General features: G+C 45.2%; 1 protein-coding gene across 1 annotated transcript; it reads left to right on the plus strand.

Moving 5' to 3' along the window:
• Positions 1–1,924: 1,924 nt before the first annotated feature.
• S100A10 (S100 calcium binding protein A10) lies at positions 1,925–15,027 on the plus strand. Its single transcript, XM_017546215.2, has 3 exons — positions 1,925–2,579; positions 10,431–10,583; positions 13,757–15,027. Exons 2-3 carry the CDS (start codon positions 10,452–10,454, stop codon positions 13,916–13,918), a joined length of 294 nt encoding a protein of 97 aa, XP_017401704.1. The 5' UTR covers positions 1,925–2,579; positions 10,431–10,451; the 3' UTR covers positions 13,919–15,027.
• The last annotated feature ends 3,366 nt before the right edge of the window (positions 15,028–18,393 follow it).

Genomic DNA, 18,393 nt, shown 5'->3' on the forward strand with positions numbered 1-18,393 from the left:
GGATTGTCAATATCACTGTCTTTCATTTCTACATCTTGTCCCACTGAAAGGTCCTTCGGGGCAATAACACACATCTCCTATGGTAACAATGCCTTCTTCTGGAAAACCCCCTGAGAGAGCTGCCTAAGGCTGTTTTTAAAACTTTTTTTTAAAGTTTTACTGTTTTTTTTAATAAGTAGAAGGAGTACACTCTAAAATAATGATGAAAAGTATAGTATAGTAAATCCATAAAGCAGTAACATGGTCATTTATTACCATTCTCAAGTATTGTTTACTATACACAAGCGGTATGTGCTGTATTTTGATACAACTGGCGGCACAGTTGTTTACACCAGCATCACCACAAACACATGAGTAAAGTATTGTATTAGACAGCTACAAGGTCACTCGGCAAAAGGAGTTTTTTAGCTCTATTATAATCTTAAGGGACCACTGCTGTATACACGATCCATTGTTGGCTCAAACATTGTTAAGCAGTGAATGACTACTCAATTTTATAACGAGTATGATCATAATTATGTAAATATTTGTCATATATACATAAAAAGACTAGAAAGAAATATGAAAATGTTTACCTTTGGTTCATGTATTTATAAATCACATTTTATACATTAATATATTCTCCAAGCCTTCTAAGAGTAGAATCTTTGTACAGATTTAAAAGTTCTAATAAGTGTTATTGTTACTTTTAAATTTCTACCCAATGTTGTGTCCTGCAGGAATTACTCCCTGACCACTCCAAGGGGACTTGAAAGCCCCTCCTCAGTGTTCTCCTAGTATCTGATAGTATCCTCTACCATTCACTAAGCACACTGGATTTACATTGTTTGCTTATCTAACTCCCAAGCTCTTCAAAGGAAGAGACTGATACCTTAATCCCTGAATTCCCAGGCCTATGCACATACACTAAAGCACTCCTAAGGTCTGTGGACTAGATGAAGAAATCAGATGAGTAGGGGTATGCAAACCCAGGCATTCCTATTCCAAACCCAGTCGCATTCCAATCCGTGACAAAAGGGATCCAGAATTTCCTCCACTGATGACTGCGACCTGGGGACTGGGAAGTACTGTATATAGGAAGATCCTGGAGAGCTGTCCACTTGAATTGTCAGCACCAGGGCTGCATGGAAAGCAATAGCTGAAATCCAAGTTAGGATTTCCTGGCAACTGCCAAGATTAGTCAGAAGTGGCAGTTGGAGGATTCCCCGAGTCTGCTCATTCCTTTGGGATCACTCATTCCTTCCAAGGCCTCCCCTGGGAACAAAGGAAAACCCCAGAGTTTGGGACTGGGCTCTTTTCCACCAATAGCTGCTAGAAGCTTGTATTTAACCCTAAGTCACAAACCAAATAAAAGGAGGCGGGGGAGGGGCGAGGAGTAGGTAAGCATCCACTAGGAAACACTTAGGTTTTCTCTAAATTTATTCCAGAAAATTCTTCTAAAGGACTTTTAAGGACCACAGCATAATGCCTTGGAAACTTAGTTTTAAACTTTTTTTTTTTGAGACAGTGTCTCACTCTGACGTCCAGGCTGGAGTTAAGTGGCATGATCTCGCCTCACTGCTACCTCCGTCTCCCGGGTTCAAGCGATTCTCATGTCTCAATCTCCTGGGATAACAGTAGCCCACCACCTTTCCCGACTACTTTTTGTATCAGTAGAGACGAGTTTTCACCATTTTGGCCAGGCTGGTCTCGAACCGCTGACCTCAAGTGATCTACCCGCCCTTAGCCTCCCAAAGTGTTGGGATTACAGGCGTGAGCCACCACGCCCAGCAAGTTTTTAACATTAGCCACACTGAAACTGAACTATTGGTCAAGTGAAGCCACACAAAGAGCAGTAAATCCCCTGCTCAACGGAGGGTTTGTGACTCCCCTGGGTGCTGACAAGCCAAACCACACCCTCCCTCTGGCACCTCGAGGGCCCGGCAGGGCGGGGAGCCCGGCTGCTGGGGAGGTGCTGCCCCCCCCCCCACACCACCGGGCGCAGGCGGCCTAGACCCCGGGATGGACCTCCTAGGGCTAATCTGAGAACAACCAAGTCCTAGTGCCTCTCGGGTCCGTAGGGCTCCACGTGCCACTCCCTGCAAGGTCATCCAGAAAACAATTCCTACACCCGTAGGTGCCCACAGAGCCGGTACCTCTGGTTCTGCGCCAGCGTGCCCCACCCGCAGGACGGCCAGGCTCTTTGATTTCTACAGTCACCCACTTTCTAAAACCAAACCCGAGAGGAAGGGCAGGCCCAGGGTGGGGATGCCCTGAAATATTCGAGAGCGGGACTGTTCCTACTTAAGAGAAGTTTACAAGAACGCTCTGTCTGGGGCGGGCGAGGCCGCAGCGAGGCGGGTCCGGGAGCTAGAGCAGGGCGTGGGCCGCGCGCCCCGGGTCGGGGGAGTTGGGGGCAGGAAGAGAGGGAGGAGACAGGGCTGGGGAGCGCCCGGCCGAGCGCCAGCCAGGCTCCTCCCGCTGCCGCGCCGCCTCCCTCTCCCCACCCGCCGCACGTACTAAGGAAGGCTCACAGCCCGCTGCGCTCGCTTTGCCGCCCCGCGTCTAGCTAGCCCAGCGTCCGCCGCGCCTCGTCCAAGGTGAGCTCCGCCCGGCCCACGTGCCATTCCCGGATAGTCCCCAGCCCCCGACCTGCCGCCCGGGGCAACCCTCGCACTTGGCTTCTCGGAGCGTCCCGGGCACCGCAGGGCCTGGACGGGGAGCGGGCGGTGGGGAACCCGCTGCTAGGTGCTCCGGGCCGCACCCAGACAAGGCCAGCAGCGCCCCTCCCCGGCCCGAGCGCGGCCGCCCCCAGACCCAGGCGAACCGGAGGCGGGGATACTTGTCCTTTACGTGGGGACTGTGGTGCCGGTGCCCCTGGACCTCTTCCCTCGTCCCTTTTCCTCGCTTTACTCCCACCTTTCCTGCTTTCCCACTCGTCTCTCGGGTTACCGAACCCCTCCTGCTCGCCCCTGCCCTGGCTGGCGTGTTTCTTGGTGGGTTCTGCCCGCAGGGCAACCTTGGTTTGCATGTTCGTAGCCTCCACGCGGCTGGACAGCCGGAGCAGGCGCGGGTAGGACGAGTAGGGAGCTGGGGGCGTCCCTTCTTAAGGAGTACCCCTTAGTCCCTCGGCCAAACGGGCGTTTCACGTTGGGGCTTCCTGTTGTCAGCTCGATGGGGTCTTCCTGCTGAGGGAGGGAGGTCCGCTTGTTTTCTGTCTAAAGCAGTTTGGCTGCGGGGGGGAGAGGGGCGGTGTGAAGCGGTTTCTCTACTGAAAGGTTCCCTAGTTAACTTAATTAAATAACTGGAACCAGAAAGAGATGGCGGAAGAGCAGGCTATGATGAAGGATCTTCCAATCCTAGATTAATTTGGCCTGGTGCAGTGAGACAGACAGACTTGCCATTGGTACTTGGTTCACCACCTGCGCCCCGCGAAGGAATGGCGCTGCCCCTAGCTGTGGACACTGCTGCCCTGTCCAGCCTCAGTCCAGCTCTGCCTAAGTGAAACCAGGAGCTCTGCCTTGTTGGCTGGGGGTGGAATGCAGACCGCTCCAAGCCAGGGCAGCACAGGGGAGCCCTGAGCTAGACTCTGGGATGCATTAAGCCCACCCCGCTTTCTGCCCCCACCCAGTTCTGTCCCTGCGGGAGCTTCTGCAGGGCGTGGTTAACGCAGAGGGCTCCAAGATTCTCCTAGTGGTCTGAGGCCTGTGACTCAGCTGTGAGGCCCTGTGGGTGTGGCTGGCTGCAGATACTCACTGTGGATGGTTTGGACAGAACACTCCCTGAAGGAAAAGAGGAACTGTGCCATCTCAGAGGGCATTTTCCAAGAGGAAGTGAGTCACACCTGGACTGGCCGCCAGTCTGCAGGAGAGGTTTCTTGACTGAACTGTGGGTAAGGGCAGTAATTAGATCAGTAACCAAGGCCTTGGCAAGGCCGCTCTTCATTATCGGCCAGTATGCGCCTGGCACCCTGGCTCAGCCTTACTTGGGAGGTAGCCTGTCCCGTTAAGAGCTTTGCAGTTGTTGCGGATATTTTTCACCAGAGGCTTGAGTTTCAGCCTCCAGGAGTGGAGTTTTACGTTGTGTGCTTTAGGTGAGACCGGGCTCGTGGAAACATCCAGTCGGTGGGTGATCTTTGCTTCCAACATGTTTCAGCAAATTGTAAAAGACAATGCCAGGGGCTGGAGCGGGAATGAGTTCATGTAACTCACTGAAGTTTCTTCACGGGCCCTGCCCCCACCGATTCCTATCCGGTTTCTGTTTAATCATCCCTTCCCAATGGTGTATTTGTTCCTTCGCAGCCAGAGGGTAGTTTCTTCACGGTGGTCCTTGACCACCGTGGTCCTTGAGCCACCGTTTGGAGTTTCTTATTTCAGTTCTTGCCATCTGTTTTTGGTCTACTGGGCATGAAGCAATTGTTGGGTCTCACTCTGCGTTCGAGGTGATGCTCTTCCTAGCTTTTCTCGGACACACCAAATAGGCCCCTTTCCTCCAGCGTGCCGGCCTCTTGCCAGCCTCCTAAGCAGCCGCTCCAGTGGGGTCAGGCCTGGACTGGGTGGAGCTAAGACTGTGTGCCTCCCTGCTTTCTACTGACAGTTCAAAAAAATACGTCTTTTGTAGAGCACAACCCACTTCAAATACCCTTGGACACAGTCCAGTCTTTTAAAGCATAAAGTTGAGAGAAACAATGGAATTCTTTCAGGGTTATAATGTATAAATTAGCACTCAAAGTGCTGAGAAAGCTGGACTAAAATTTTAACATCTTAAGTTTCTCATTTTTCTGGGGACTCAACAAATTTAACAATCTCACATCAAAAGCAAAAAGAATTTACTTCTTTTAAAGAATTTTCAGAACTTTCTATTCCTTTACTAAATAAGTACCACCCACCCTACCAAAGGATTAAATAGCAGTTGTCACAATAGCTGTGTTGGCTGATTAGGCTGATGCCCGAGCATTCTTTAAGGAAAAATGGATGCACTTAGTTAGATTGGAGGAGGTTTCTTCAGAGTTCTTTCTTCCTATTGAATTGCATCTGAAACTTTCCTTTGCTGGCCAACTCTTTAGTGGGCAAGTTTTATTTGGTAAGAGGTGAGAGAGATGGCCTGGATCCAGATCCATTGCTTCAACTCATTTTTTCTGAATTCCCTTCAGAGATCAAATTCAAGAATGCCTTCTGGGTTCAATTAAAAAAAAAAATCCAAAATTTCTAAAGCAAAAGGAAGGAAATCTCAACATATTTTAAATAACAGGTGTTTGTTTTTACTGACAACCTCCCGTTTATTTTCTGGGTGGGCTGTAAGAAAACTGGACAAGATACAGAGAAGCAAAGCAAGTCCGACTCTCGGTCTTCAGAAGTGTCCTCTTTGAAACTGCAGCTGGGATCTGGGCACATGTCCAGAGCAAACATTTGAGATTGTTCAGGAGCAGACACTTTTCTGAGGAGGACTCCTGCTTCTCTGCTACTCTCAGGACAACCAAAATACATTATTATCGATTTCTTACAAATTAATCGAGCAGGCTCTATGCAGGCTCGAGCACTGGCTACTGGGACCCTGCTCAAGAAACCTGCAATCTGGTGAGGGAAGAAACAGAAACACAAATGACCAGAATTCACGCCAGATGCTTAAGTAGTTTCTATTAGCTGGTTAATTCCTCAAAGGCAAGCACCATGGAGAGAACGTGTGTATCTGTGTGTGTGTGAGTGTATGTGTGTATGAACACCCTCATGCCTAAAGCCACGTCTGGGACATTTAAAGTGGATGCTCAGAGTAGGAGACCCAAAAATGGAAAATTGAATTCCTCCTATGGTAACTAAATTTGTGGAGTCCAGAATTGTTTTCTATAGAGAAAACTATAAAGCGAAAGACGTCTCTGCCTCCCTTCTTAAGACCTGTTGCTCAGGCAGACAAGGTGGGCATGTATAGGCATCAGAATAGAATAATTCAATAAAAAGTGAGTGGACAGCAAGGCCGTTACATCCTGTGATGTTCAGCAGTGAGCTACACTAGAAAAGCATAAAGTAGAAGATGGGATGAATGAAAACATGGGAAAACAGCCAGTGTTAGAAGAGAAGGAGCAAAGTCATGTCATTCTGACCAGACCTGTTTAGCAGGACACATATTTTTCCTTTTGCGTATGGAATGTGCACTCCTGTGTACTCTACTGTTCCATTCATAGTTGAACCCTTTTGGGGCCCCTTTCCTGGCCCTTCCCAGCTCTCACATTGTCCTCCTGAGCTCTGAGCTCCGAGGTTTTCAGCCTAGTTCTAGGTAGTCACACGTGCACCTCAGCTACTAGCCAAGGGCTTGTGTGGTTCATTTATGCACCTAACAGTTATAGTGCTCCACGAATAAACGCAGAATAATTTGTAGTTCTTGGTCAAGAGGAGCTTAAATCTCAGACTGAGAAGTAAACAATTAAATGGAATGGAATGTTTCAGGTACAAGAGCAAGTTATTGGGGATAGAGAGTGCCCTGCTGCCTCTCAGCCTCAGCCCCAAAGCCCTCCTGTCAAAATGTGTCTAACCAGGATGCAGGAAGCCCACATCTGAACAGAGTTTGCTGAGTGGCTAGGTGAGGGAGGAAATGCCGATTAAAGTCCCTGAAGAGCTTCAGTTTCAGCAGCTAACAGTCAGTGCTGTAGTCAGCCCTGCCCAGGCAAGCCCCACCCAAGAACAGAGGGCCAGGCAGGGCTGACTCAGTGGGGCAACCAGTGGCTGCACTCCAACAAGAGCTACGTGATTCTCTAGCCAAGAGAACAGAGTTTTAATAACATTTTCCCCTTTCCTCTGTCTTAATTTAAAGCCAGTGTGCAGCTCCTTCTTCAAAACAGAGTTCCTTCTCTGGTGAGTGCCCTTTGGGGCACTGGTTACTGCAGAGACAAGGGCTTCTCCCCTAGTTTTCAATGCTATTTTCACCTCCTGGCTGGCCCCCGCTCTGTATCCTTATTGGAGAAGGTCTACTGGACAGATAGGGAGTCAGCTGGCTGCAATATTCACAATCCATCCACTGGGTAAAACCACTGGGGGAGAAGGGAAAAGGAGAACCCAGTGGAGCAAGGATGTAACTTCAGAGAGGAAAGCTCCATCACTTCATAATGGCTGTGGGCAAGAGAGGCATGGGATTGAGTGCCATCAGACCTAAGCATTCATGCAGTGTGAGTTAGACTCACCTTGCTCTCTTGAAGAAGATATTCAAGGGTGGCCAGGATTTCCTGAGCTGACAACTTGTACTTCTTAGGAGGTCGTAAATTAGCCTTTTTTTTTTTTTTTTTTTTTGAGACAGAGTCTCACTCTGTCACCCAGGCTGGAGTGCAGTGGCACTATCTCAGCTCACTGCAACCTCTGCCTCCCAGGTTAAAGTGATTCTCCTGCCTCAGCCTCCTGAATAGCTGGTTCTACAGGCGCATGCCACCATGCCCGGCTAACTTTTTGTATTTTTAGTAGAGTCCAGGTTTCACCATGTTAGCCAGGATGGTCTTGATCTCCTGACCTTGTGATCCGCCCAACTCAGCCTCCCAAAGTGCTGAGATTACAGGCATAAGCCACCACGCCTGGCCCCTAAATTACCCTTTTTAAAATTTAGAGGTCCTTACCCTGCTGCATTCCCTTTCTTAATTCTGTGGCTTTGCAGTGCACTTTCCTTCTGCTCGGTCCTCTGAAGGAGGTAAACTAGGTGCCCCACCCAGTTCCAATTTCTGGGTTCTCTGGAAATTGATCCTGAGATGCTCTGCTGCTCTGAACTTGAGTACAGGTATTTTTAAACCTCTGTGGTGTCTGACTTCTTTCCTGAGTTATTTAAGAACTGGGGTGGGATCCCATGTCCTTCTCCCACAGGTGATTGGCCCGGTTCAGTTATCTTAAATTGCTGGACTTGGAGTACCAATCCAGGCAAGGCAGACTCTCTGTAAACCCACTGCCATCTGAAACCCATATGAGGGATGGGGAATGAGCCAGAACTGTGTCGGAAGAGAAGGAAAAGGGTGTGGTTCCCCTGGAATTCATCTTACGGCTGACCTTGAGGCATTCATTTGCAGCTCTCTCCAAGACAAATAACTGCCTTCCAGATTAATCATGCCAGATTCTGATTTAAAGCATTCTCTAGAATAGCATTCTTTGGTCTGCTGGTTCCCATACTTTTCTGGAGATTAAGGGGTAGAATTTACAATTCTTAAATGTAATTGGTCAATCCTCATGTTTACCATCTCCACCTTCTCCTCTGTAAAAGATAGCATTCGAGGATCAGTGTTGAACAGGCATCTCTCAGAGACAGGAATCAGACCAATGCATGTCTCAGGTTCCTGTTAGAGCTCTTCCGCAGAGGAAGTTGCCAGCCCTTCCATCTGTGCTTCACAGCCTATCCTTATGATTTATTTATTTTTATTTTTCAGTGCTATATTACAGTCTCCATTCAAGTTCACCTGTTTCCCATCTAGTAGTGATTTTAGGCGATATTAGCCAAAGCTTCTCTGTTCTGGCCAAACGATTCCTTCAATTAAGCCAAAATTCACTGAGGTTCTATAAAGTATCAAGTGCTGGGTCTTGATGAGACATATACCCCTAGTTCATTATACCTAAATGGAATAATCTGACATGTTTCCTCTCCTTTCTTATAAACACTTTATGATGAAAGCACTTGCTCTCCCACTGTGTGCTAGACTGAGAGCAGCTCATCTGTCTAGTGCAACTAAAAACATATGAGGCCCTGCCATGAGTTAGGTTATACTGTTACCTGTTGCTTCTCAAGTGAACTAGACAATGGACTTTGAGTAGTTTTCATTTGGGTAGAGCAACTGCATTTTACTGCCAGAGATGCAACTGTCTTTATTGCAATAAATAACAAGTTCAGAACTTTAGTAAAGAATACATACATACCCAGCAGGTAAATTCCTTGTAAGCGGATTTCTAAACTCTAGAATCAGACTGAACCAAGTTACCACGTTAAGCTTAGAAGGCTGAAGTTTTCATATTTACCAGCCTTGACTGTGTGGATTGTTAGTATCAGCCATATCTAAGAATCTCATATACTAGTGCAAAGAGAAATTATGAAATATCTGTTCTTTCAGTAGGTGCTTTGTCAGTTAAAAAGAGGAACACTGGGCCAGGCACGGTGGTTCATGCTTGTAATCCCAGCACTTTGGGAGGCCAAGGCGGGCGGATCACCTGAGGTCAGGAGTTTGAGACCAGCCTGCCCAACATGGCAAAACCCCATCTTTGCTAAAAATACAAAAAAACTAGCCAGGCGTGTTAGCAGACGCTTGTAATCCCAGCTACTCAGGCGACTGAGGCAGGAGAATCGCTTGAACGCAGGAGGCAGAGGTTGCAGTGAGCCGCTGCACTCCAGCCTGGGCAACAAGAGCAAAACTCCGTCTCAAAAAACAAAAGAGGGGGAAACACTGATCTTGCTTTTCTAAATAATTAGAGCTTCTCTTCTTCATTAGGTTATTTATGCGAATTAGCTGGAGTTAGATAAACAGTTCATTTACAGCACCAGAACCTAAGGTGTCTATTTCTACCAAGAAGAGACCCAAAAGCTGGGGTGGACTGGTTCTTAGATTCACTGAATTTTAAAGCTGGGGAGGACCAAGTGGATGATCTCCTCTCCATCCTTCCAATTATCCTACAAAGGCTGGCAGTACATGTGGCTTAAAAGTTAATGTAAACCCACATAGATGAACCTGGAGGACGTTATGCTTAATGAAATAAGCCAGGCACAGAAAGACAGATACCAGATGATCTCACTCATATATAGAATCTTAAATAGTTAATTTCATAGAACTAAAGAATAGAATGGGCTGGGGTGATTGCACTGGAGTGATATTTAGTCAAAAGATACAAAATTTCAATTACAAGGAATAGTTTAAGAGAGCTATTTACAACAATATGACTATAGTTAATAACAACTTATTGTATTCTTGACTAGTAGTAAGAGTGGCTAAGTGTTCTTACCACAAAAGTGCTAAGTATGTGAGGTAACGCATATGTTAATTAGCTAGATTCATTCATCCTACGATGTATATATACTTCCAAACATCATGTTGTTCATATTAAATACATACAATTTTATCTTTCAGTCTAAAAAAAATTCATTCATAACGTCTGTCAAAAAAAAAAAAGTTGGCCAGGCACGGTGGCTCACACCGGTAATCCCAGCACTTTGGGAGACTGAGGCAGGCGGATCTCAAGGTCAGGAGTTTGAGACCAGCCTGGCCAACATGGTGAAACCCCGTCTCTACTAAAAATGCAAAAATTACCCAAGCATGGTGGTGCATCCCTGTAATCCCAGCTACTCAGTGGGTTGAGGTAAGAGAATCACCCCAACCCAGGAGGCAGAGGTTGCAGTGAGCCAAAATTGTGGCAGTGCCCTCCAGCCTGGGCGACAGAGCAAGACTCTGTCTCAAAAAAAAAAAAAAAATGTTAATGTAAACCCTGTTTCTTTACATCCTCTAATAGGCTTGAACAGACCACATCAAAATGCCATCTCAAATGGAACATGCCATGGAAACCATGATGTTTACATTTCACAAATTTGCTGGGGATAAAGGCTACTTAACAAAGGAGGACCTGAGAGTACTCATGGAAAAGGAGTTCCCTGGATTTTTGGAAGTAAGTGTTAAAAGGCTTACAAAGAACCAGACATAAAAACCAATACTTCTAGGCCCTGGTTCCTTTTCCTTCTTGTTTCCATCCCTTCCCTGTGGAGGTCACTATTAGAAAGGTGTTTTCATTCATTTATTAAATAGTATTTAGTACCTGCTATTTGTACGATACTGTTGGGGAAACAAAGTGACAGAGACAAAGCCCTGACCTTCAAGGAGCTTACAGTCTGCAGGCGAAATAAGACCACATACAAATAACCACAATATGAGCTGTTTGTTGGAAAATTCCATCTGGTTATCTGTGTCGATTGTGATGGTGTGGGGGACAGAGTCAGGAGAAAGAAGGCTTTTCACAAAAGAGTAGACAACAAGAAATGGCTAGCCCCAGGTCCAAAAACCTGGTGGTGGGAGATGCCACATCCTGGTCACATTCCATTTTGAACCACATGAATCTCCCTTCTTAAGTCTCTTCAGATAAAGGGATTGTTTTTTCTTTTTCTAATACTACAAAGGAGCAATGTCAGTCATCTACTGATTAGGAGCCACACATCACTCCAGAAATAACTGCTTTTCACCTAATAATGCTCTGAGAACACAGGAGCAGTTTGAGTTTATGCCTCACCGTTGACAGACTGAGAGATGCATGAAGACTAAAAGAGGACTCTGCCATCAGCTCAGACACATCACTCAGGACATGGGGCCACAAGGCATAGTTGTCCTTTTGCATTGCAGGTTCTTGAGACGTGGCTGTTGAATTCAACTAAAGGTGAAACATTGCATGACAAAATAGTAGACTGAAAGGCAAGCCCTTCTTTCCCTGCCACAACTGTGGTCACCTAAAAAGATGGTTTCCGTGCTTGGTGTTGAATAATGCATTAACCTCTAAAGGGCGAGAGGGGATGCTGGTAAAAGGCTGGGTCTTGCCTCTTGTTATCTGCCTGGTAAATTGCACATTAGTCAACCCCCTGACTCCTGCAATCAATAAACATGAGGCTTTTTAGTATACTATAATTTGCATGTCATCAATATCAGTTAAATAAATAGATATAAAAAGCCTAACTACTCTCTCAGAGCTGCGGTTACCTAATGCTATCCCAGAATCAGCTAGAATATGCAGGTCCTCTGCTTTTGTAGAGTCCCATGATACAGCCCCAGAACAGGAGTTAGAAGATCTGGCTCTGCCTTAACTAAAAATGAGCAGGTTGCATCAGCTCCCTAGTCCTCAGCTTCCCCCCCTGTAAAATTAGAGATGGCTGAACATAATTATCCAAAACGTCACTTTGACCTTCTATGATCATTCAAGCCAAGCATTAAGGTGCAAGGACAAAATGTGTTCATTGTAAGCCTGCCCATCCCATGGACAAAGGCATTCTCAGTACACTAAACACTTGTTTAGAGTGTTAGAAGCCAGAGTGAATATCACATAAGACACAGACCTTTTCTTCCTAAAGGCTTTGTGGCATGAGACACATAAAAGGTATACGTAGTGTGGAGCACTGAATACAGCAGGGTCATTTATTCCAGGCACAGGGTCATAATTCTGCAAACACCTACACTCACTGCATTAACAGAACATTTTGTTTCTAAAGTAGACCCCTTATGTCATCCAGATTTCACTCATTCCAACCACAGTCAGGAAGCTGAGGGTGAGGCCAGAATTAGCTGAAACCCACCAACAGCTGCACAGAGCAGGTTTAGCGAGAATAGGAGTTTGCAGTGCTCATGTGGGAAATGCTGCTGCTACACTTTCAGGAATTTCCAAGTGCAATTTAGAAACACCGAGCACACTTGAAACACTGAGTGTAATTTCCCTCACTCATGAATATAGTCATCAGAATTCATAAATACTTTACCTAAGCCCTTTAACAACCTCAGACAAGCCATATTTCTCTCTGTTGTTGATGGCATGGAGGAGAAACCACAACCTCCCACTTCCGACCAGCATCACTACAAAAAGGAATGATGAAGTCACTATGGAACCAAGATGAAAACAAAGGGGATCTTGCCTGCCCATCTCCCACACATTCTTTTTTTTTTTTTGAGACGGAGTCTCGCTCTGTTGCCAGGCGCCAGGCTGGAATGCAGTGGCGCGATCTCGGCTCACTGCACCCTCCGCTCCCGGGTTCAAGCAATTCTCCTGCCTCAGCCTCCCGAGTAGCTGGGACTACAGGCGCGCCCCACCACGCCCAGCTAATTTTTTTGTATTTTTAGTAGAGACGGGGTTTCACCATGTTGACCAGGATGGTCTCGATCTCTTGACCTCGTGATCCGCCCGCCTCTGCCTCCCAAAGTGCTGGGATTACAGGCTTGAGCCACTGCACCTGGCTGCCCCACACATTCTACCAGGCACTGAGAGTCATGGGGAGTTTAAGACTCCATCATATATACTCCTTTTGAAGCCGGTCCAATATACAACATCCAGCAAAGAGTATAGGATGGCATTAAACTTACCAACTCAAAGAATGGAAGGATTCTACAAACATTATAGTCCAACCTCTTCAATTCATAGTTGATACGCAAAGGCCCACCAAGCTGTGTGGTTCACTCAGTGTCACACGGCTAATATGATATGAAGCTGCACTAGGTTGGCCTCAGCTGTGCCAAGAAGAATGCGAGCTGTCTTCTCCAAACCTAAAACGACCCATGGCATCATTAATACCTCTTTAAAATCCATAGGACAATGATCCAAAACTTACTCCCTAAATCATAAAGATCTTTTCATGAGGAGTTCTCTTTTTAAGGGATTTGACCATGCAATTAGGAATAAAATTTTAATAAGATAATGTAAGTAAGCCTGGCGCAGTGGCTCACGCCTGTAATCCTAGCACTTTGGGAGGCCAAGGTGGGTGGATCACCTGAGGTCAGGAGTTCAAGACCAGCCTGGCCATCAGAGTGAAACTCCATCTTAAAAAAAAAGAGAATGTAAGTTTAAACCACAAAATGAGGAGTTTAGGGTGGTTCTTAGGCAGAATCTAAATATGAAATTACTAAAATGCTCCCTCAAGGCAAAAAAAGAAAAATACATTTAGATGACCTCCAAAGGTCACTTATGACCTAAAACAAGAGCTCAAATAATTGGGAGATGTGTACACAGCTCTCAGCAGTGCAGATCAAATAAGCTCATCACTGCAACCTTTGACTGATATTTCTTGCCTTTGTTCTTTTTTTCTTTTTTTTCAGAATCAAAAAGACCCTCTGGCCGTGGACAAAATAATGAAGGACCTGGACCAGTGCAGAGATGGCAAAGTGGGCTTCCATCGCTTCTTTTCCCTAATTGTGGGCCTCACCATTGCATGCAATGACTATTTTGTAGTACACATGAAGCAGAAGGGAAAGAAGTAGGCAGAAACGAGGAATTCCCCTGGCCCTGATAACAGTTGTCCCAAAGGGTCACTTAAGGAATCTGCCCCACAGCTTCCCCCATGTAAGGATTTCATGAGCAGATCAGGACCCTTAGCAAGTGTACAAATAAAATCTAACTCCCATCTGATAAGCAGAGAAAGAAAAGTTAAATGCCAGACAAGCTTTTGATTTTTGTATTGTTTGCATCCCCTTGCCCTCAATAAATAAGTTCTTTTTTAGTTCTGAATTTGAGTTAGAATGTTTGTTGCTCTTTCAGAAATGCTTGTTCCCCAAGAGGCACCTTGCCCTTGGGCAGCTAGCACACAGCAGAGCTTTCCCACAGAACTGGCAAAATGAGAAAACATTCTTCATTCAGGCTTGGAGTCTGACTTCTCTAATTGCTCTGCCCTTGTAGCTGTGTCTATATGAAGAACTCAAAGAATTGGGAGAAGGAATATATTTTCTAAGTTTATAGTTATTGGGCACAGTTTTGCCCAGTTAAATCAGTGCTTTTCTAGCCAGCACTGTGCATTCCTACAATGGCTGAATTCATTTTTCATAGCAAAGTGTCAGCAAACCTAGGGCAAAAATAGAACCAAAGGAGAAGAGGGTAGCCTGACACCTTGGTGATCCATCACATTAGCATCTATTAAGTCAACTCCCAGATGTCAGGAAATATGGTAAGCATGACTCATACAGGGCAGTGCACTTTTGTTGAAAATGAAGTGTCAGTACTGATGTCTTAACAGATAATAAATGCAAAATGTTTCTCCCAGGCCTTTTCTGTGCCTGTTAAAAGGTTCAGGGTATATGTGCATCACATGCTATATGTTTATTAATAACACAGTACTCTATACTTTTATGGAGAGGTGATATATGAATTCCATGAATTGGCACATGGCATTGTTCCGAGTAAATAGGTCAAAGAAGATGGAATCTTTACTTCTATGATTGGACATGTCAATATAACTGGGGAAAACTTCCATCACACTCTGGGAAAAAGTACAATATAAGGTTCTCTATAATCACAAGGAAAAGCATGCAAAAAAGGACAGGATAGTTCAAAACTGGCTTTGATAGAAAGAAGTTCATAATAAAATCAAAGTCAAGGAAAACATTCCAGCCATTTTATTTTGTCTCAGTCAACAAATGAACAATGTAAAACAAATTATAGCTTTGCAGCTGAAGCATTATATGAGCAAGTTTACAAAGGGGGATTTATTACAGAAGTATTAATGGAGTACTAAGGAGGGAAGTTGACTAGTGAGAGGAAGTGACTCTAGGTTGACTCCAGGAATGACTTCCAAATCCATGCCACAGAACTGGGCCACCAAGGAGCTGCTGGCTCAGGAAGCTGCCTGCTGAATGAGGAGCCATTGCCACAGCTGGCTGCTCCAGAACCACACAACTGTGGCAGTCTGCACAAGCAAACACACATCCCCACGGCCCTCCCGCTTTCCACACATGGCTGGGTTCTCACATCCAAGTCTCAACAAAGTGCATCTAACCGGCAGAGCCTCAACCACAAATTCCTAACTGCAAGGGACTCTGGGAAATAAAGTTCTAACATTTTCCAACCTTTGCACACTAGCGGCTGATTCTACCACAGTGACAATTCCTAATCCCACGTGAAGTCTTCCAACCTGGAGATTAAAGAAATCGTGGCTCTAAGCAAAGGAGGCTCTGGAAGATAACGTCTGTAATAGATACAGAGACCAAAAAAACAAACAAACTGGCCCATCACAGTAAGGCAAACAATTTCACGTCCATGAGAATTTGTGTCAGCCCAGATTCACCCCTGTGGTCTACCTGCCTCTTGGGCAACTGCGTTTACTGGGTATTATGAAGATTAGTGGCCAACTCACAAATGAACAGGGAAAATTATAAGAGGGAGATATTATTATGCGCTCACGTGTCCTGAAATCCGCAGCAACCTTTCACACTCGAAGAGCCTCTTTTGCCTGAAAACAAAAGCAGAATTATCCCAGGAGGAGGGGGGCTCTCAGGGTAGGAGAAAGAAAGCATCAACTCATCTTCACAGTGGGCATGTAGATTCAGAAAAATTCTGAAGCAATGTGTTGTTCCCAGCAGATTACCCCAGACTCTCATTCAGAAAGGTGCCCAGTGCCAAGGAATTGAAAGATAACAGATAAAGCAGATGGTGGGCGTGGTGGCTCAAGCCTGTAATCTCAGCACTTTGGGAGGCTGAAGCGGGCAGATCACCTGAGGTCGGGAGTTCCAGACCAGCCTGACCAACATGGAGAAACCTAAAAACACATGGAGAAACTCCACTAAAAACACAAAATTAGCTGGGCATGGTGGCGCATGCTTGTAGTCCCAGCTACTCGGAAGACTGAGGCAGGAGAATCTATATTTGGAATGGATGTATATGTGTGTTGAGGAGAAGGGTTATGACACTTTCCTCACTTTGACCTCATTGCTCAAAACATTTAGTAGGGAGCTGTATGAGGAAAATAAAAACAGTATTTATGGCTTGAAATCCCATGTGGCTCTTTGTGCCAACAAAAACACAGAGATCCCACAATCTGACCTGCTGAAACTGCTGTCTAGGCTTCAGGGATTGCAGCCCAATGACTCCCAGGGGGCAAAGCTGCCATTATCCCAACAGTCATCAAGAGGAACCATCTGGAAAATTCCATTCATTCTGCTACTTGGCTGAGTTGTAAAAAGTAGATCCCACCCCTCCCCACACCCAGTTATGAAGGAAGAATGAACAGCAGTGCAGAAAGTCAGTTTCAAACATGCTGCAGAGCTGACCCTGAAAAACAGATCATTTTTCTCTCTTGCACCTACTCCCTTGTCCAAGTCCCCTGAACAGCAGTCAACTACCTGTGATTTAATACTTTTCTACCTAACCCATCTCACTAGGAGACCAAGGACAAGTCTGCAAACCTCTCTATTTCAAATCTGACCAATTTGAAAGTGATTGTTCAAGTCCCTTCTCCAGCTCTTAACCCCACAGGGATAGTTGTGAATAGAAATCAATTCACTTGGCAAATATTGATAAGGGCCACTATGTGAATGGCACCAAGCAATGTTCTGTATAAAGGCAGGTACAAAGAAGCAGATGGCCACAGTGCCTGCTCAAGAAGATTACAATCTAGACTGAAAGATAATAGATAAAGCAGACGGGTGCTGTGGCTCACATCTAATCCCAGCACTTTGGGAGGCCGAGGCGAGCAGATCACCTGAGGTCGGGAGTTCCAGACCAGCCTGACCAACATGGAGAAACCCCGTCTCTACTAAAAATACAAAATTATCCAGGCATGGTGGCACATGCCTGTAATCCCAGCTACTCAGGAGGCTGAGGCAGGAGAATCACTTGAACCGAGGAGGCAGAGGTTGTGGTGAGCCAAGATCGTGCCATTGCACTCCAGCCTGGGCAACAAGAGTGAAACTCCATCTCAAAAAAAACAATAGTAATAGATAAAGCAGACAAAAAATTACCTAACAACAGAGCACTGGCAAGGGTGACATGTGATAGGCACCTCTGGTCACTGTTGATATGTACGTAATTTATATAACCTTTCAGTAAGGCCAAAGTTGGCAATATGCACCTGCATCCTTTAATGTGTGTTTTTTTGGACCCACTATTTCTAGTCCTAAGAGTTTCTCTTGGCAAAGTAATCAAAGATACTTAAAATATTCATATACAAAGATATTTGATGCAGCATTATTCAGAATAGCTAAAACCTAAAGAAAACCTCAATGTCCAGCAATAGGGCAATAGGGTCATGGCTAAACAAGTTATGTTTAGATTGTTTAGATGTACATTGAATGCTATATGGCCCATCAAAATCACTTTGAAAAATATTAAATGAGATGGAGAAATGTCTGTGTAAAGTAAAGCAGACTTCAAAATTGGTATATAATAGGATTCCTTTCTTTTCTAAATATGCATGTCTGCTTGAGTGCATGCCTGCACACACACAGATAGAGAGACAGACAGAGAGGCTAAAGGGAATACACCCCGCTGTGTTTAGGTTCCAGAGTAGGAGTTACTGGCTGGGGAAATTGTTGCTCCAGAAAGATGTTTATGAGAGGATTTTAATTTTCTTTATATACAGTGCTATGTCATCTAAATTTTCTATACAATTCTTTCCTAGCCCATCTACATGTACTTGCACTTTCACAATCCATAAAATTTTAAATGATATATTTTGAAAGAGCATGTGTATTTATTGAGGGTCTACCATGAGTCAGGACCTGTATGAGGACTTTTTAAGCATTCGTCTTACTTGGACCTCATAATAACCCTATTAAGGTATTATAATACTATAATACCCATTTTACAGATGACAAAACTAAGACTTAAACTCCCTCAAAGTCCCACAGCACTTATTGTTTCAAGATTTAAACCCAGATATCAAGATAGTCTCTCTATCTGTGTTATTCTTTCAAAAAAGTAAGAGATTTTGTGGGTTAGATGAGGCTAGGAGAGAAGATTTTGTGTA

This window comes from Cebus imitator, unplaced genomic scaffold (genome assembly GCF_001604975.1).
Source record: "Cebus imitator isolate Cc_AM_T3 unplaced genomic scaffold, Cebus_imitator-1.0 Scaffold188, whole genome shotgun sequence".
In the NCBI taxonomy this organism is placed as follows: Eukaryota; Metazoa; Chordata; class Mammalia; order Primates; family Cebidae; genus Cebus; species Cebus imitator.

Coding starts and splice junctions, on each gene's coding strand:
- S100A10 (XM_017546215.2), top strand. CDS start 10,452: ATGCCATCTCAAATGGAACATGCCATGGAAACCATGATGTTTACATTT. Junction 10,584..13,756: donor AGTTCCCTGGATTTTTGGAA/GTAAGTGTTAAA, acceptor CTTTTTTTTCAG/AATCAAAAAGACCCTCTGGC.